The sequence below is a fragment of the Callospermophilus lateralis genome, chromosome 3 (assembly GCF_048772815.1).
Source record: "Callospermophilus lateralis isolate mCalLat2 chromosome 3, mCalLat2.hap1, whole genome shotgun sequence".
Classification (NCBI taxonomy): domain Eukaryota; kingdom Metazoa; phylum Chordata; class Mammalia; order Rodentia; family Sciuridae; genus Callospermophilus; species Callospermophilus lateralis.
In genome coordinates this window covers 74,585,062-74,605,697 of record NC_135307.1, presented here as the reverse complement: position 1 = coordinate 74,605,697, position 20,636 = coordinate 74,585,062, and the positions used below count along the sequence as shown (strand labels likewise).

General features: G+C 34.4%; 1 protein-coding gene across 10 annotated transcripts in view; it reads left to right on the top strand.

Moving 5' to 3' along the window:
- Ktn1 (kinectin 1) overlaps nucleotides 1–20,636 on the top strand; it is a 112,466-nt gene that overhangs the window by 34,715 nt on the left and 57,115 nt on the right. For 9 of the 10 annotated variants that reach the window (XM_076850458.2, XM_076850459.2, XM_076850463.2 and 6 more), the window contains 6 exons: nucleotides 2,063–2,615; nucleotides 5,826–5,963; nucleotides 7,326–7,496; nucleotides 11,634–11,764; nucleotides 16,824–16,940; nucleotides 18,008–18,148. In XM_076850458.2, coding sequence (XP_076706573.2) covers nucleotides 2,093–2,615; nucleotides 5,826–5,963; nucleotides 7,326–7,496; nucleotides 11,634–11,764; nucleotides 16,824–16,940; nucleotides 18,008–18,148 — 1,221 coding nt within the window. In that variant the 5' untranslated portion in view covers nucleotides 2,063–2,092. The remainder of the gene's footprint in view (nucleotides 1–2,062; nucleotides 2,616–5,825; nucleotides 5,964–7,325; nucleotides 7,497–11,633; nucleotides 11,765–16,823; nucleotides 16,941–18,007; nucleotides 18,149–20,636) is intronic. The other variant, XM_076850460.2, reaches the window with a different exon arrangement.

Genomic DNA, 20,636 nt, shown 5'->3' with positions numbered 1-20,636 from the left:
TTTTCCTTTCTATAGAGGAAGACATGCTCTGCTTGAACATAAATTCACTTTCTTAAGCCTTAGGTTTGTATAGGACTGTAGCTTGCTTCATCAGGACTTTCCGATTTTGACTTGATCTCTTCTTCTCTCTCCCCTCCCTGCCACCACCACATCCTATTCCTATTTCTCTTCTTCCTTCACTACCACCTACTGTTGCTGCTGCTTCTTAAAGCTGTTGCTTCTTCAGGGTTTGTGTCTCCCTTAGCCTCTTTTCATCCCAAAACAAAAATTTTAAATGTGTTCCAACTCATTGGTTTGTCTTCTTTCCCAAACTCTCCCACCAAGTGAACAGGTTTTCTATACTATGGATGCTATGCTTAAAACAAAAGCAACCCCCCCCCACTCCACCCTAAACCTCTGCTTTTTATAAACAGGCACAGTAAAAGGTGTCTAATAATTTAGAAATAGTTCATGTTAACATGAAGTTATCAGGGAGGAACAATTCTGTGTTAGGTTTCTTTTGCTATGTTGGTGATTCCTTATCCCCTTCAACTTGTTAAAATCTTAGTTGAGGGTTGTGTAAATGTTATTTTAAAAATTGCTTATGAAATTGGGAAATGTTAAATGTCATTTCAGTCATCAAGATTTATAGTGCCTGTTGAACAAACTACTTTGTCCTTAGGTTCCATTTTCATCTCTTTGCAGACTTGGGTCATTGCTGGTGAAACTTGAATTAAGCCTTATATTCAATAAACTTAGATTTATTCAACTTAAAAGTATGTTTTCTAGGGTCTAAAATAATTCTTACAATAAGTAACTCTTCTGCTTAGGTGGAATTGGTTTCTTTTTCTAATCTTGTTTTTAACTTTTAAGACTGATAACTTAAACTTCAAGAATTCTCAGATTTGTACAATAAGTATTTGTACAAAAGCTAACTTGCTTTATTCCTAAGCATGTCCTGGGGTTTAATTACATCTGCATTTATACATCTTGCCTTTTTTGGTAACATATTTTAGAGGACATAAGAATTCAAGCCACCTTTATGTGGCTTTATATATACTTAGAGAAATATTGAGATTTAGAACCGAACATTAGTATCATTTTTACGTTGAGATGTAATTTTAGCAAAAACTACTGCTCAGGTCAGGAATATGATATCTGTTCAAGGTAGATATGACCAGGTAGTCAGATCATATCTGTTTTCTTTCCTGTAGCTATTTGGTTAATGTAAAATTAGGGCTTATGCACTACCAATGAGGGCCAGCCCTTTTCCTTTTAAGCATTTAGGTAGGCTATTGGTGACGAAGTCTTGCTTTTGCAGTATAACTTGTTTTATGCAGTAAGGGGTGCCTTGAATTAGGGAAACATTTACTTTGTCATGTATTTTATTGTAAAGCCACAACCTAACATTTTGATATTATTATATTTCCATATTCTTGATGTATTCCACCACAACATGAGTCTATTATTAACAGAATAAACAGAATAAAGATGCTAGTAGTTACCGAGTTGTCTTAAATTTACAAATGAAGGTGTGAACTACCTTTATTTTTTTTCCATTAAAAGCAAAATACTTTTAATGAATATCAAGTGTTAGTAATAATTTACACCCCGTCCCCCCTTCACATATATATCATTATACAACAAAAGGAAAAATGATAAATACTAAAACGTATCAAAAGTGGGGCTTAGAATGTAGTACAGTGATAGAGCACATACCTAAGTACAGGAGGCTCTGGGTTGAATCTTTAGCGTCACAAACAACCCCTCCCCCAACAAATAAAAAATGATATTTGGGAGGAAAAACATTTCAGTTTCCTCCCAGTAGGATCTTTTCACATGGTTAACAAAAGCAAGAATGTGCTTTAAATACTCTAAAATTTTTAGGTACCTCACATTTCATTTTTAGTTTGAATTGTAGTTGGCAGAGTAATCAAGTACATGATTTAAATAACTAACTTGTTTACATTGTTTAGATTTATAGATCAGGTTAGATCTGAAATGCCATTTGAAAGAGCAAGTGTTTTGTAAATTTAATTTTTTATGAGACTGACTGAGGTTGTTTTTGTTTTTGTCCATTTAGGTTTTATAGGTTCACATTAATAAAAGCACCATGGAGTTTTATGAGTCAACATATTTTATTGTCCTTATTCCTTCAATAGTTATTACTGTAATTTTCCTCTTCTTCTGGCTTTTCATGAAAGAAACATTATATGATGAAGTTCTTGCAAAACAGAAAAGAGAACAAAAGCTTATTCCTACAAAAACAGATAAAAAGAAGGCAGAAAAGAAAAAAAACAAAAAGAAAGAAATCCAGAATGGAAACCTCCATGAATCTGATTCAGAAAGTGTACCTCGAGACTTTAAATTATCTGATGCTTTGGCTGTAGAAGATGAGCAAGTTGTACCTGTTCCATTGAATGTGGTTGAAACTTCAAGTAGTGTTAGGGAAAGAAAGAAGAAGGAAAAGAAACAAAAACCTTTACTTGAAGAGCAAGTCATCAAAGAAAGTGATGTATCAAAGGTGCCTGGCAAAAAAGTAGAACCTGTCCCAGTTACAAAACAACCCACCCTGCCCTCTGAAGCAACTTCCTCAAAGAAGAAACCAGGGCAGAAGAAGTCTAAAAATGGAAGCGGTATTGTAATATATTTAACTTCATTGCATATTTGTAGTTAGATGAACCCAAGATTATTCTTTTTACTGTGTGTTTGCCTTCATTAACATTAATTGCTATTAGAAATTACTATTGATCATAAAATAACATTTTAAAATTCTTATGGAAAGACCTTTAATGAAAATTTTGTAAATCTGACTTTGTTTTTTTTTTTTATTAAAACCACTAAGGGCTTATAATTATCAGTGGTTAGAAATGTTTACATTTATTTTAACCAACTCTTTGTAATCAGTGTGGCAAGAATTAAGGATGAAAAGATTAGTTTTGATCATATGTTAATTATGCATACACTTATCATATATTTGTTTTATGCTAGGTATTATACTAGGTACTGGGGCTACAGAGGTGAATAGTGCATTTTCCAGGTAGACACATACTAGCTGTAAATACAAACATAAATAGGTTATTATAATATAAAAAGTTTATTATGCTAATCTAAGTTATGTCTAAACTAATGTAGAAATTCTAAGGAAGACCACTTAGAGCAAGTTTTGAAGTTTGAATAAGTGCTAGCTAGGATTTTATTTTATTTTTTTTTTGGGGGGGGGTGGATAGGAAGGGGTAAAATAGGGTTATTAATAGATATGTTCAGTTGTTCATATCCATGGATTCTATATCCTTAGATTCAATCAACTGTGGATTGAAAATATTGGAAAAAATTGATTCTGTATTGAACATGTACAAACTTTTTTCCTTACCATAAGAATATTCCCTAAATAATTCAATATTGTAACAATAGTTTATAGCATTTGTATTGTATTAGGTATTCTACATAATCTAGAGAAGGTTTAAACCTATGTGTGAGAATGTGCATAGGTGATATATTAATACTACGCTGTATTATATAAGGGACTTTAGCTTTTACAGATTTTGGTGTTGGGCAGGGGTTCTTGAACCTATCCGCCAAGGATATCAAGAAATATTGGTTTTATTGGACTTTTAAGTATTTACTTGCTAGCTATGACCAACCATGGTACTAGAGAAATACTATATCTTTTAGTGAGGGGAGAAGGACATGCAAACCAGTAACAAAATGTTTTATGAAGGAGATGTATAGAAGAAATACAGAGGCCAAAGTGATTTATGCAGAGGCCAAAGTTACTTATGGTTAGTAGAGGAGGATTAGTCTTCAGAAAGGAGGCAGTGTTTAGCTGAGTCTTCAGTACTGCAGTCACTTCACTAAGAAATAATGGTTTTATACCACATTGGCAGAATTATCACAGAGGTAGAAGATACAGTGTACTGTTGAGCTATGAAATACGAGGTAGGGAGCAAAGCTGAAAAGACAGCAGTAACGATGGTTTTTGTATACTGTCCCAGAAGCTGAAACTTTTTAGGGTAGATATAGCTGAAGATTTTTAAGCAGGTTAATTACATGGTCAGATTTATATTTTAGAAAGATCTCTTTGGCAGAGTGTGAGGACAGATTTCATGGGGCAGTTATTTGATGTGGGCAAACTAGTTAAGAGTCTGTACCTTTCCAATGTTAACATGTAAGCTGTGATAGAAGAAATAGAAATTAGAGAGGTATACAAAGAAAGAAAGATGTGACCAAATACATTACATGTGTTGGCAGATAAAGGAGAAGACAGGATCAAAGCTGATATCTAAGTTCTGAGTTAGCCCAGGGTAGGCAAACTGTAACTGTAGGTTGAATATGGTACTCTTCCTATTTTGTTGTGGTCTATGAGTCAAGAGTAGTTTTTACATTTTTTTCCTTTTGTGATGCTGGGACTTGAACCCAGGGCCTCATGTGTGTTAGGTAAGTACTCTACCACTGAGCTACCAATCTTAGGTTTTACATTTTAAATGGTAGGGAAAAAAATCAAAAGAGAAATGTAGAAATTATGAGTCAAATACTAGTGTTCATACAGTTTTGTTTGTTTTTTTGACACAGCCATTTATTCACTTACATACATCTGTGATTAGCTTTCATGCTGTGATGGCAGACTTGAATACTTGTGACAGATTCTGAATGAACTGCTGTAACACCTAAAGTATTTACTATCTGGCCCTTGACAGAAAAAATTTTCCATCCTCTCATGGGTACATGGTTATTAGCACTAAGATAGGGAATGTTGGAGACATGGGGTGTGAATGGAAAGGAGAATGCTTTTGGTTTGTGGTTCAAGTGCAAATGTTGGCTAGTAAATGTTGGCGTGTAAGTGAGGGTAAGGCTATACAATACATTCAGAAGGTTTGAGCTTGGAGGTAATAGTTGAAGTCTTCGGTATAGATAAAATCATCAGGGGAAGTGTTTAAATTGAAGGTATTGAGAAGCAGTTCACAAAGGAGACTGTAAAGGAATATTATGAGTGGAATAATAATTTTGGGTGCTTTAGGAGAGAATTTTTTTAATTGTAGTAAAATATGTAGAGTATAAATTCTGCCATTTTAATCATTTTTAAGTTTGCAGTTTTGTAGTGTTAAGTAGATTCACATTTTGTGTAATCACCACCAGTCATTTTGTGTAATCACCACCAGTCAGAACTCTTTCTTCTTCTCTAGCTGAGGCGCTTTACCCATTTAACACAATTCCTTACTTTGCCCACTCTGGAAGCTACCATTCTACCGTTTATGAGTCTTTAGGAAGCTCAGGTTATTGGAAAGTTGTCTTTTTGTGATAGGCTTATTTCACTTAGTATTATGGAAAGGAATTGTAAGAAAAGGTGAAGACATTAGAATGAAATGTTAAAGAGTAATCAAAGAAGGACTAACGGTTATTATACGTAGAGTATGGCATTTGGGACACTGCGTACTTCAGTTAATCCTTTCATGGAATGGAAGAACTAAAAACCAGGGTGTAATTTGTTGGAAAATGATTGGAAGAAAAAGAAGTATATACTATTTTGTCAATGGGTGTAGGAGGCTGGAAGTTACAGTGGTGGTAAAGGATTTTATATTTTAAAATGATAGACCTGACTATGCCACAGGCTGTTAGGGAATGGTGCTAGAATGGGGTGTACAAGAAGAGGCAAGTACATTAAAGAGCCGATGTAGTGGAGTAAAAATGCTGGAATGAAAATTAATGGTGAGAGCATTAAAATTGTTATTGCATTTAAGATTTTGGTGGTGAAGCTTTCTAGAAATTATTCATTAAGGATTGCATTTTCTGTGATGTGGTCATTGTTTGCTGTGATAATTTTTAAAATTTTTTTCTGTTTGATAAAGATGATCAGGACAAAAAGGTGGAAACTCTCATGGCACCATCAAAAAAGCAAGAAGTATTACCCTTCCATCAAGAGACTAAACAAGAAAGTGGATCAGGAAAGAAGAAGGCTTCATCAAAGAAGCAGAAGACAGAAAATGGTAAAGATATGTAGATATATATTTTATAAAGTATGCTAATTCTAGAGAAGTACGTCAGGACAGGGACCCTGAAGACCTCATGCTCTTTATCCCTGTATATTATATGCTATAACAAATGTAATTCTAATACAAGTCTGAAATTCTCTGGCCTCGTGTCTTTGCAGTGCTTGGATAGATGGGCCTATTACAAGTTTATGATGAAAAATTTATCTGAAATTTAAAAATTGAAGTATTTGTAAATGTTCTCATTCTTGGTTTTGAAAAATAATAGCATATAAGCTATAGACAAAAAATATTCCTGAAATATTGCTGTGTTTTAAGATAATGGTTGAGGACATTTGTTAGTTCTGGCATTACCTTGTATTGTCTATTTCCTAAACAAAATTTGGTGTATATATGGAAAGCATAAAATTAAAAGCGACAGAGCAATCTTAAGGTTTCTGAAAATTTCAGGGAAAACTTGGCTATTAAATGTATATAGATTAAACAACAGGAATTGCCAAATAATATTAGGCTGTGGTATCAACTAGTACTAGAAAATAGTAAATTTGGAATGGAAGAGATGAAATTCTATTTGCATTAAAATTATGACATCTCAAATAACAGGTAAAAGAGAAATATTACCTAAATAGATTTGATAAAATTAAACATGATCAGTTTTAAGTAAAAAAAGGAATTACATGTGCATGAAAGATTTTATTTTTCCCCCAGAGGAAGGAATATAAACATTTCTATCTGGGTGTGGAAATTTGTATCTCTAACTATTAGATGTCAGGCTAAACAATTAAACTCTTATTCCTCACATTAAATAAGAACAAAATAAGGAGGCTTCCTTCCTTCATTTTTAATGTTATTCTGGAAGTTTTGGGCAAGTGTTGTTAAGATGTACTATGGAAATCAGAAACGTAGCTATTAGAATTAAGAAGCTATGTGCAAGGAACAATGACAATGAGTTTTGTACTTAACATGTGAAAGGAATTTAATTAAAATTATCAGTTGCAATAAGAATTCAGTAAATTATTAGCATAAATAAAATTTAGTAGTTTTTCATGAGCACTAATTAAATGAGAATAGATTCTTAAGTTAAAAAAGACAAATGAGAATTAAGAGTGTGTAAGAAATATTAGATACTTTTGGAGGTATACTGTCCATTTTAGAATATTTAAGTGTTGTTCTATAAAACAAGACTATTTTATTGTAAGTATGTTGATTGATGCAATTAGTGTTTTACTTATCATTTTAAACCAAATTTGAAAACGAATAAGATTTATCATTAGATTTTAGTGTGTTTCCATGTTGTTTAATCATTGTTTTTTTTTTTAAACCCAAAATAATTATGATTTTATTGAACTTAAATTACAGTCTTGGTAGATGAACCCCTTATTCATGCAACTACTTATATTCCTTTGATGGATAATGCTAACTCAAATCTTGTGGTAGATAAGAGAGAAGTTATTGATCTGATTAAATCTGACCAAGTAGAAGGAATCCAGAAATCTGGGACAAAAAAGTTGAAGATTGAAACTGACAAAGGTAATATCCACATTGTCAATAATTAGTTACATTGTACTGTTATATTTTTGAGTCATCATGGAGTCAAGTTCATATTCTCATAGAATCAGTGCATTGCAAAAGACTAATAGAACTCTTGCAATAAAAGACCTGTTGGTAGTCTCTAGTCTGTCCTTCCCAGTGTTGTAGGCCTGGACACTGGAATTTGACTTGCTCAATATTCCACAGCTATTTTGCTATATGGTGACCTATTCCCTGCTACTATTATCTTCTGTGAGATATTGAGGCTAATTTATTTATTTATTTTTAAATATTTTGGTTTTAGTTGTGGTTAGACACAATACCTTTATTTTATTTATTTTTATGTGGTGCTGAGGATCGAACTCAGTACCTCACACATGCTAGTTGAGCGCTCTACCACTGAGCCACAACCCCAGCCCCGAGGCTAATTTATAACTGCCTTTTTTCTTTTTTTCAAATAGATTATTTTTTAGAGCAGTTTTAGGTTCACAGCAAAATTGAGTAGAAAGTAGAGTTTCTGTGTTCTCCCTTCACCCCACTCATGCTCACAACCACTCTTTAAAAGTTGCAGTGTGATTTCAGCAACAGAAAAAGAGGCAACACTTCCAAACTCATTCTATGAGACCAGTATCACCCTGATTCCAAAACCAGGCAAAGACACATTAAGAAAAAGAAAACTCATACCAGTATCTCTAATGAACATAGGTGCAAAAATTCTCAATAAAATTCTGGCAAATCGAATACAAAAACATATCAAAAAGATCGTGCACCATGATCAAGGGTATTCATCCTAGGGATACAAGGTTGGTTCAACATATGGAAATCAATAAATGTAATTCATCACATCAGTAGACTCAAAGATAAGAATCATATGATCATCTCAGTAGATGCAGAAAAAGCATTTGACAAAATACAGCACCACTTTATGTTCAAAACACTAGAAAAATTAGGGATAACAGGAACATATCTCAACATCATAAAGACTGTCTATGTTAAGCCCCAGGCCAACATCTGTTTTTCTAAATGAAGAAAAATTGAAGATATTCCCTCTAAAAACTGGAACAAAACAGATGCCCTCTTTCATTACTTCTGTTTAGCAGTTCTTGAAACACTGGCCAGAGCAATTGAAGAAAGAAATTAAAGGGATACATATAGGAAAAGAAGAACTCAAATTGGCATTATTTGCTGATGATATGATTCTATACCTAGAAGACTCTAAAAGTTTGCCAGAAAACTTCTAGAACTAGTAAATGAATTTAACAAATTAGCAGGATATAAAATCAACACCCATAAATCAAAGGCATTTCTGTATGTCAGTGACAGATCCTCAGAAAGGGAACGAGGAAAACTACCCCATTTACAATATCCTCAAAAAAAAAAAAAAAATAACAACAACTTGGGAATCAACGAAAAAGGTGAAAGATCTAGATAATGAAAATTACAGAACCCTCAAGAAAGAAGTCAAAGAAGACCTTAGAAGATGGAAAGGTCTACCTTGCTCTTGGATAGGTAGAATTAAAATTATCAAAATGACCATACTTCCAAAAGCACTATACAGATTTAATGCAATTTCGATCAAAATCCCGATGACATTCCTCATAGAAATAAAAAAAGCAATCATGAAATTCATCTGGAAAAATAAGAGACCCAGAATAGCTAAAGCAATCCTTAGCAGGAAGAGTGACGCAGGTGGCGTCACTCTACCAGACCTTAAACTGTACTACAGAGCAATAGTAACAAAAACAGCTTGGTATTGGCACCAAAACAGACTGATAGACCAATGGTACAGAATAGAGGACACAGAGACTAACCCACAAAATTACAATTATCTTATATTAGACAAAGGTGCCAAGAACATGCATTGGAGAAAAGATAGCCTCTTCAACAAATGGTGCTGGGAAAACTGGAAATCTATATGCGACAAAATAAAATTAAACCCCCCTTTTCCACCATGCACAAAACTCAAAATGGATCAAGGACTTAGGAATAAAACTAGAGACTCTGAGTCTAATAGAAGAAAAAGTAGGTCCTAATCTCGATCATGTGGGGTGAGGCCCCAACTTCCTTAATAAGACTCCTTGGTGCAAGAATTAAAATCAAGAATCAATAAACGGGATAGACTCAAACTAAAAAGTTTCTTCTCAGCAAAAGAAACAATCTGTGAGGTGAATGAGTGCATCCTGGGAGCAAATCTTTACCCCTCACACATCAGATAGAGCACTAATCTTTAGGGTATATAAAGAACTCAAAAAGCTAAACACCAAAAAAATGAATAACCCAATCAACAAATGGGCCAAGGACCTAAAGAGACACTTCTCAGAAGATGATGTATAATCAATCAACAGATACACGAAAAAATGTTATCATTGCTAGCAATTAGAGAAATGCAAATCAAAACCACTCTAAGATTTCATCTCACTCCTGTCAGAATGGCAGTATTATGAAGACAGACAACAATAAGTGTTGGTGAGGATGTGGGGGAAAAAGGTGTATTCCTACACTGCTGGTGGGACTGGAAATTGGTGCAGCCAATCTGAAAGGCAATATGGAGATTTCTTGGAAAATTGGGAATGGAACCACCATTTGACCCAGCTATCCCTTTCCTCAGTCTATACCCAAAGGACTTAAAAAGAGCATACTACAAGGACACACCCACATCAATGTTTATAGCAGCACAATCAAAATAGCTAAATTGTGGAACCAACCCAGATGCCCTTCAGTAGATGAATGGATAAAAAAAAGTGGCATATATATACAATGGAATATTACTCAGCAATAAAAGAGAATAAAATTATGGCATTTGCAGGTTAATGGATGGCGTTAGAGAAGATAATGCTAAGTGAAGTTAGCCAATCCCATATAACTAATGTTGAATGTGTTCCTTGATATCAGGAGGCTGATTCATAGTGGGATAGGGATAGGGAGAGGGAGCATGGGAGGAATAGATAGGGCAGAGAGGTTGGTGGGGAAGGGAGGGGGGCATGAGGTTATGAATGATGGTGGAATGTGATGATCATTGTTATCCAAAGTACATGTATGAAGACATGAATTGGTGTGAATATACTTTGTATGTAACCAGAGATAGGAAAAATTGAGCTCTCTGTGTGTAATAAGAATTGTAATAAGAATTGTAATTGAAAAAAGATAAAATTATCAAGGAAAGAATAAATTTTACCCTGGAGAACAGAGACAAAACAAGGATTTTGAGGAGTGAGGGTAGAAGTGGAGAACTGGAAAAAAGAAATAAGCATAATTAAAAAGAATTGCAACCTCCATGTGATAAAAACCCAACATAATGGGAGACTAAGGCTAAGGTTTTGTACCATTCTATTGATCCTGATTTATGTTCATCATCTATGTTTAAATACTTAACTGGACAAGAAGAATAATGCATTCAAGTTGCAGATAAACTCTGGAAGTAATCTCTAAAGTATTTTTGGGGGTAGTACTACAATTGGGTTTAAGAAGATATCGTCAGTTTTTTACATTGTAGGTCATGAAACCATAGTTTTCATTCACCTGAAAAAAGATATTGTTATATAAACACAATTCTGTCACTCAGAAAAGTGATCTATAATGATGTTATTAGAAAAAAGAAAAGAAAAGAAAAAAAGTTGCAGTGTGACTGAAGTGTTAAAAGCCCTAGACTCCTTTGGGAGTAATGGGTGGTAGTTTCTTCGAGAAGGGGAAGTTGGTGCCTGACATGGGAGCCCTGGGAGAATTGGGATGGTGAAATAAAGGAGGCATGGATTTTTCTTATGTCAGGATTCCATGTGTATATTTGATCTTTGTTGAATCAGATTTTACTTTTATAATTTGGAATTTATTTTCTTAGTATTTTTAATGTTAAATGAAGATATTATGAATATATGTAATATAGATACTAGTGTCGAATAGATGCTTAAATGATTTTTTAAAAAGGCATGCTATCATTTTAGAGTAAATTCTTAGTTAATGTAATAATTCCATAGTATAGATGATAAAACAACCACCCCACCCCACTTTTAAGCATTTACTGTTATTTAACGTATAAATTACTTTCTGGGTCAGGAATTTTTGATATTTACCTTTGTTGAAGTTATTGCTTTGTCTTCTAAATGCTGATTCCTTTTTTTTTTTTTTTTTTTTTAAATTAAGAAAATGCTGAAGTGAAATTTAAAGATTTTCTTCTGTCATTGAAGACTATGATGTTTTCTGAAGATGAGGCCCTTTGTGTTGTAGACTTGCTGAAAGAAAAGTCTGGTGTGTTACAGGATGCTTTAAAGAAGGTAAGTGTGTTTTTTGATTATGGGCATATTTATGAGCAGTAATTTGAAGTTCACTCAGCAATACTTCATTCAGAGCAATTAATTATTTTCTACTTCCATTCTTTTTTTTTTTTTTTTTCCATCCACATTTTTTTTTGTGGTGCTGGCAATTGAACCAAAGGCCTGTGCATATGAGGCAAGCACTCTATAAATCGAGCTATATCCCCAGCCCCTCTACTTCCATTCTTAATACCTTAAGCCACATGGTCACATCTAAAACTTTTGGAATATCTTCAGAAATTATTTCATAGATTCATGTTAATCAGTCCACTTATTTAGTAGTATCATCTGATGCTTTGACAAAAAGTCAGTTGCTTAAAATAAGTAAGGTGATTTTAATGGCTTTAAAGTCCTTTGGCACTTGTCTAAGCTGTGCAGTGCTTTGCTCTGTCTAGATGTATTAAAGTTAGGGTTAAATGATTTTTTGACAGCATGTATGGAGGGTTTTTGTGATTGAAGAGTGTATTCAAAGAAATCTGGGGGCTTTTGTTATTTGCAGTATGCATGTTTGTGTGTAGGTAATATTTCCCTTCAAAAATAAGTTATTTGCATGGTAGAATTACTGCTATGGCTAACAATTAAAACCTTATGGAGTTAACATTATTTTTTACAGGTTACACTTATCATAATATTATGTGTAGTATGTCATACTGGTAAAAGTTTTCAAGTGTTAACTTACATGAGATAAGATGATATAGTGTCTGGTATTCAACTAGATGATTGACTAAACTCTCTGTTCTGAAAACGTGTTCACACACATGTACACCCTCCCTGCCAGTTTACCTGCTTTAAAACCTTGAGTGGTTTAATTTTTTTCTTAAAATAAGGACCACATTTCTTAAAATCTAATCTGAGTTATTACCTCTCTCCTGATTATCTATAGTAGTATACAAATGATGTTTCTGTTTTTCCTTTTAGCCCTCTATTTTCCCCATATAACTGCAAGGTGACCTTTAAGAGGTAAATCAGGTTATACTTACTGCTGTAAAAACCCTTTGGTGCTTTTCTCTTTGCACTTAGAGCATAGTCCTACTTACTTAACTTTTCTCTAAAGCCTCATCTAATGGCATTTTCCCTGTCCCTCACTGCTCAGTCCATTTTATCTACACAAGGTCTTTTTTGCTTCTTCTAGCATACCACATTTTTTTTTTTATTCTGTCTTTCCCCCTTCCCCAGTTTCTTCTCATGCTTAATTCCTCTTTCAAGTCTCCACCTTAGTATCATTTTCTCATATAAGCATAACCTGTCTTTGCAGTGTAAATTGTTCTCTCTGTTCTTTGCTCTCATAACTATCTGGATGTTTTTTGTTATAGTTTTAGCAGTCTGTTCATTCTTTCAAGTATCTATTAACAGTGCTTTTTGTAAGTCTCTGGCAATTACAGTGTAGCATGCTGGTTAGACCGTCTGCATGTAGTGATAGCAATGGTTCAGAGTAAGCAGGTGTTTGAGGGCAGTCAGTAAATGTGGTAACTCTAGGTGACTTTGACTACAAAAGCCAGTTTTTTTTTTTTTTTTTTTTAATGAAGAACTTTCTTGATATTCTTGACTGAAGAATTTGTTCTTTGATATACTGTATTTTAATTGGTAAGTACCTATCTGAAGAGTTCTTAGTTATTTGTGAGGATTGGGAAAAGCTTTTAGCAGTAGAAAGCTTCCAGGTTAAGTTACTACATTATTCCCTAGCTGTTTAAAGTTATGCTTTTTAAAATTAAAAACAGTGCTTTAAGAGTTTCTCTTTTGATTAGTGATGTTGCTGGTGACTTATGGGCATAAGAGTAGTTATTTTATTGTCTGAGACAGCTTTGAACTCTAAAGATTGAATGATAAATCATTCTACCCTTGATTTGTATTTTTGGTAGGTCTAGAAAGAAGTTTGTGAAAGACAGCATTTAATATAGGGAAGGTGTTTTGAAGTGTTCACATTATCTCTTCTTTGGAGCTGTTTGGCCTTAGATTAAAATCTTGCTTGGTTTCTTAGAAGGTAGTTTTGTTCTCTACTGTTCTTTGCTCTTATAGGCCTCCTATATTTGAGAAAGTCTAGGTAAGTTTAATTTCTCCCTTTTCCTACCATGGAAGCTAAGTTGGGTCAGAATTTTTAAGATTTCAGAATCCTGGAGGTAAATGGATCTTTACACGTAATTGAGAGCAGTTCAGAGCAAAGGGAATGATAAGTACAGAGGCACAGGCATAGAACAGACGGAAGTTAGAGGACTTTCAGTGATGAATGTGGGGTTGATGACTGTTTTCTTATTTGGGTAATGGAATACATGTGGCAACAATGGTGTTTGTGAGTAATTTATAGAGGAAGAGAGAGTTAAAGATTGTGGAATTTTAGAAAGTTGTTAGGCATTCCGTGTGCCATTTAGGTGGACACAATTATTTCATAACTAAGTATCTATTTTTCTGAAGTTGAAGAAAGATTGCAGTTGGAGTGATTTGAAACAATTTACTACTACTAGTTGTACACATGGATGGCGGAAGTGATGAAAGCTGAAGAAGGAACCCTGAGAAACACTGGTGTTTAAAGGGCAAGGGAAGTCACAACAAAGAATACTGAAGAGGGGGAGTGGGAGAAACACTTCTGAGATGGTGGAATCTTAGAAGCTTAGGGAGAATAAGAGAGTTCAGGGTGAGAGTGACATGCTTTAGAGAAGCCAAAGAAGATAAAGATTGAAAAACTGGGTTTGATATCCTTAGGGAAAATGTTTTCATCTTAGTATTAGACTATGTAACTGACAAATGAATGGGAAAGATGACAGTGTGTATGTCTACTCTTAGTAGCCTTAGCTGGGAAGGGAAAAGCAGAGTAAAAACTAGAAGGGTTGCAGAATTGGAGAGAAAATAATATTTTATGTGTGACATGTGTCCTTGTGTTTATGTTGCAGTATACTTAAATTTTACATGTAGAGTGTAGGTTAAGATCCTGGGCTGTGGAGTCAAGTTTTCTTGAATTCAAATCTGGGCTCTGTCACTTTGGACTTTATGATTTTAGATAAGTTAATGCCTCTATTTCCTCATCTCTAAATTGGTAATGATAATCAGGCTTTTGGAATTAAATGAGGTAATGCACATTAGTTGCTTGTTTCTAGCATATAGTAATTGCTCAAAAATTGTTAATGTGATTACTAGTAAGAAAAATTTGATTATTATTTTCAGCATTGATATTTAAATATACTTGCTTCAATTATATGAATTTTTAACTTTAAACTTTAAACTATTAATAGAGATTTGGCCCCATGCTATATAACAGAAGGTACTTCTGTATACTAATTTTTCCCTAAAATTCTCTTGTCTTTCCTTCTCAATTTTTGTTAATTATTATAGTATTTCCATTTGTTGGATACTTAATAATATTTAACATCTACTCTGTGATTATAATTTCCATGCTTGTTTTAGTCTTAATTCTGTAGATAAATGATAGCTAAAAATACCAGTTATTTTGTTATACCTTCTTTATTCTTCTCTAGATTGGCTAAAGTTGTTTTTTCTGTAGTTTCTTTAAAAAAGACTCATGGCAACTGCGTATCCAAAATTTTATCAAGTTAAGATGCTTCTTTGTTGTCTTTGTGTTTGAATGATAGTTTGGGTGGGGTATAACATTCCTGGATTTCACTCTTTTGAAAACTTTTAATGGATTTGTTATTTTACTGTTTTCTATATTCATATTTCCAGGTATAGATCTGAGGCTGCCCTGAATTTTGGGATCTTTTCATGTATTTTTGTCAAACTGCACTTGTAAAATAAAAACACTCTTTGGGTAATAAATAGCATTTGTTTATTGGACTTCCTCACTGCTGTGCTATATAAACATCAGGGGATTCAGTTTCTTCGAATCAGTAATTTTACTATAATATGTCTTGGCATGGACCCATCTGTCATTTTTCTCTCCAGTCCAGCTTACCTTTCCAGTCATTAAATTCAAGCCAGCCATTATTACTGGGAAGATTTCTATGTTACTGAAATAACTGAAATCATTTGTGTCAGTTAAGCACATGGTCTCCTTTGCTTGTTTTAGTCCTTTAAAAAATAAAACACCATATTATCTTTGACCATTAATATTTTCAATGGAATGTCCATTTCTGTTTGTTGTTTTAATTTAATGATTGCTTGGATGTTGTTACTTCCATTGTGAGTTTTACCAGCTTTGTTCCATTTCATTTTGTGATTTTATTCTTTTCTCTAAGCTCCTTTTTGTGAGCTCTGCTCACTAGTACTCTTTTTCCAAGAGAAATGCTCTCCTTGGATCTTCTCTCTGTTGGATATTGATAATTGTGAATAGTAAAAAGTAGTTGGTGTTCTCCTTCGGGCTGTATGTACAAATAAGTCCTTTTGCCCTGTTTCTTCCTAGACACAGACTTTGGGTCTTACTGTAGAGTCACTTTCCATTCTTCCTCACTGGCTGTCAGCTGTCTTTAGTAAAGTTTGTGTGATTTCTTCTTCATTTTTCCTTCTTGAGACTGCCTTATAAGAAAGTTCCTGCCTTGAAACTTTTCGCTTGTTTCTCATGTCAAATGCCCAATTATTGTTTTTAACCTTTCTGGATATGCCTGTTAAATTGAGAGAACTAGGTACCTCAGTAGCCTTGGGTGTATTAGACTGGGTTGTTAAGCACCTGTGTTTAACCTTCACTATTTTTGTCAGTCTTTTCTGGTATTATGTTTTGAGATTACAGATGACTGTTTCATTGGTAGTAGATAGCATTTTGTTTTCCTAATCTCTTTTGATCTTCTAGAAAGAAAATGATGGGATATTGCTATTTTTGACTCAAGGTTTAAAACTAGAAGCTCTGTAATTCTTTGTAAAAATTTGTTTCTTGATTGGTACATACCTGCTGAAATATTGAGGATATATAATGTTACAGTGACTTTTCTGATTTTTATTTCACTGACCATTTTATATATATGTAATATACAGAGCTCTTTATTGGCTGAAGAACACTTGATATCACATACTTCATTTTCACATACTTCATTAGTCCATGTTCACTATTACTCATTTTGTATTGATTTCTCAATTGTAGTCAAGTAAAGGAGAATTGGCTGCACTTCTGCATCAGCTTCAGGAAAAGGACAAGTTGCTTGCTGCTATAAAAGAAGATGCTGCTGCTACAAAGGATCGGTGTAAGCAGTTAACCCAGGTGAAGACATTCTTATGTTCAAGGGATGTACCTCTTGAATCAGAAGCAATGGAAGGTTTAAAAATTGTCTATACTTCCTGATTTAATTATTTGTGTAATAAATGTATCATGCCCCTCCCCCCAATCTTCTTTTAGAATTTTGGAAAAGAGGTGTCTTCATTCTTTTATGATATAACCTATAGTTGAATTATTAATTTAAAATAACAGTATTGGATATTCTAGTTTTAGAATAGCAGCAGTATTCTGTTCAGAAGAATGGGAATTTGTTTTAATTCAATCTGACCTAGGTCTATTTTCTGTAAAGGCACGAAACTTGATCTTTATGAAAATCCAATTTGTGGGGGGTAAATATGAAGCTTTTATATAGGTGATTTACTTATGGAGGTGGTTGTGATAAATTTCTATAATTTTTAATCATGTTCTTCAAATTTTAATCTGAGAGGAAAAAGAAAGCAAAACAAACCTTTAAAATTAAATGTAGACTGAGAACAGAATTTAAACTCTAGAGTAAAGTAGATCCTTATCCTTAGGATCTTGTCTCTCCTTCGGTTACTAAATGCAAAAGAGTAAATGAGCTTGTTTATGACCCTGTTAACCTAGCTACTTGACAACATCAAAGGAAAGAATGGCCTTATTCGAATGTAAATCCTTAATGTGATTTTTGAAGTAAATAAAAACATGGGTGGAAACACCTGCTTAAACACAAATTTTATAAACAGTGAAATCACCTTTTTAAAATTTGATTTGGAAGGATGATAAAATTTCTGACTTTTACTTTTCCTATTGGACATTTCTGTTCTACCATATAGACATACCCTTCTTTCCTCCTCTGGGAGAGAGACTTCTTTTTTAACTGTTGTAGGGCTTGCTCTCCGCCGCCCCCCCCCCCCCCAAACTTGCCCTTTTCCTGTATCCTAAAAGAGAACTGGTACTTGCAAATAACCGTTTTTCCTTATAATCAGATTAGAGTGCAGGAATTATTTTAGATTCATGGTCTTTAAACTTGTTTTCTTTTTGTTATAGTCTTATAATTCCTTTTTAACAATTTCTTTTTTGATTTATTCTAGGAAATGATGACAGAGAAAGAAAGAAGCAACGTAGTTATAGCAAGGATGAAAGATCGGATTGGAACATTAGAAAAGGAACATAACGTATTTCAGAACAAAATGCATGTCAGTTATCAAGAGACTCAACAGATGCAGATGAAGGTATAGTTTCATTCTTTGAAAATAAGATGAGGGGCTGGAGTTGTGACTCAGTAATAGAGCACTTGCCTGGCATATGTGAGGCCCTGGATTTGATCGTCAGCACTGCATATAAATAAGTAAATGAAAAGATCCATTTATAACAACAACAACAAAAGTCTAAAAAAAAAAAAAAAAAAGAATGAGATGAATTGTATGCATTCATTTATTTAGCAAGTTTTTAAGTGCCTTCTATATAAATATGTTTGGCCATCTACGTACAGTGGTTAAACCCACTCCTTAATTTTCTGAGTGGGAATGAGGAAGGGAGGCTGGAAAAGTAAGCAAATAAATTCACCATGACTAGAGGTAAGCATTATGTACTTTGGAGTAATGGAGATGGGAAATACAAAAGAGGATTGACAGGGTAGGGTTGTTATGTGTGAATCCAGATTTCCATTACCTGCCAACCCCCGATTCCTGAGGATTGAACTTGGGGCCCTGTGCATTCTAAGCAAAGATTCTACCACTGAGCTATATCCCTAACCCTATGTTGAATGTTTTGAATCAGTAGGCATCAAAACTGAAACAGGAGTTTTGAGATGAGACTGGATTCCTCACTTGGCCAGTTTCCTTCTGGGTTCTTCTCTTGCAAATTTGAAGAATAAAATCCACAGACAATCATGGAAAGAAAGTAAATGGAGCAGTACTTATTTGAGTAAGAAGAAAGAACTCCCACCATGGAGGAGGGGGTCTGATAGCAGAAAACCCCATTTTGGTGTGCTAGCATTTATGTAGACTGGGTAGAGTATGGAGCAGAATCTATGCTAAACAGGCATTGCAAACAGCCCCCCAATCATTGATCAAAATCTATGTAAAACAAGCATTGAAAATAGCATCAAGACCTTTGAGTATTAATCCTTTCTATTCTTTCTAGGTTTACCCTCACTTCTCATTTTCCCACCTTTGTTTTCACCTCAGGGACACAGGAGTTGTTCCTAGGTGAGCCTCAAGGTCTGTTACACTTGAAATAGGTCTTGATAGCACCCATTAATATTTCTATGGGTTAGATGTGGTTTCTGCATTTGAACAAGACCTCAGTTGGGGCCAATCATTTCTGATTGCTGACCATTGACTATTCTTATTCTATAGGATAGTGAAGAAATGAGCACTAGGTACAAGAATTACTGGGTGATATTCTTTGTTCCCATCTCTAGTAGGCTCAGTGGGTCTATTTTGGGGCAGAGGATTGAGCTTTTCAATGAGTGCACTCCAGCGTTTCTAATGCAGATTGTCTAGCCCTAACACTTCGTGAGAAATGCAGTAAGAGTTGTAATTGGGAATCAGGGTTGCAATGAAGAAACAAAGATCTAAAGATATTAGGCAGGGACACCATCTAAAAGGGCCTCATGTGTCTGAAAGCTGGGGAGCCAGTGGAGGAGTCTAAGCAAGCCAGCAGTATGATTTATCAGTATTTCTAACATTACTTGGGCAGCACCATGCAGAATAGAACAAGAGGTAGTTAGAAAACTTTTGCTGAAACTCAAGTCAGTGAAAACAAGGCCTGAAATCAGATGTTGACAGTGAGGAGATGAGTTTGAATAAAACAGAAGTTTGTTAGATGGGGTTTAGTGTTGAAGTGGAGGAAAGAGGGGATAATGAATGATGACTCCCAAAGTTCTGGCATAGGTGACCTTTTGTCTCTTGTGTTAGTCCATACTCTTTGACATATCTTTTGTCATTTTTCATGAAAGTTTAGTTTTTACCATGTTTTCTTTTCCATATACATTAGCCTGATTCTAGTTAGGTCTTGATGAGTGAATTATTTTGTCTTCTACTCTCACCCAACTTACTGATAGACATTGAAGAACATGACTTGGCTCTGCTTGTGAGGTGGCTTAGATGAATGCTCTGAGCCAGCGACTTTCTGAAATTGTTATTTCCATTTGCTGACCGAGGCTTCAATTCAGAGGGTCTATCTGTTATTAGGAACTGCTTCAGAAAATACTCTAAGTCTGAATTCAAGAGAGAGCTTTATTTACCTGGCCAAGGACTGTCACCTACCCATAGGAGACTGAAGCTCTGTGGGAGAACAGCAATTTCCTGGCCAGTGTCATGGCAATTTAAGGACAAAAACCACAGATTAGGGGCTTTTCTCAGTATCATGCAAGTAAGCCAATCACAGAAACTAAAAAAAGCAGTTAGCTTAACTGCATCTCAGGTCCTAGCAAGTGTTAGACAACCATATTGTGAGTTTCAGCTGATGGGGTGAGTTGGATAACCTATTTCAAAGTCATGTAGACCCATAAATGTACTCAAACCCAGGATGTAGCCCACCACGACCACCACCATATCCTGAGTTGGGTACATTCTGTGGGGTACAAAGTACAGAAAAAACAATTTTTTTTTTTTTTTTTAAAAAAAAGAAAGCTTTTGTTTCTGTTTCTCAGAAATGGGTCATGCAACAGTTTATTTTATTTTATTTTTTTATAGAAGGCAGCAAAATGGAGTC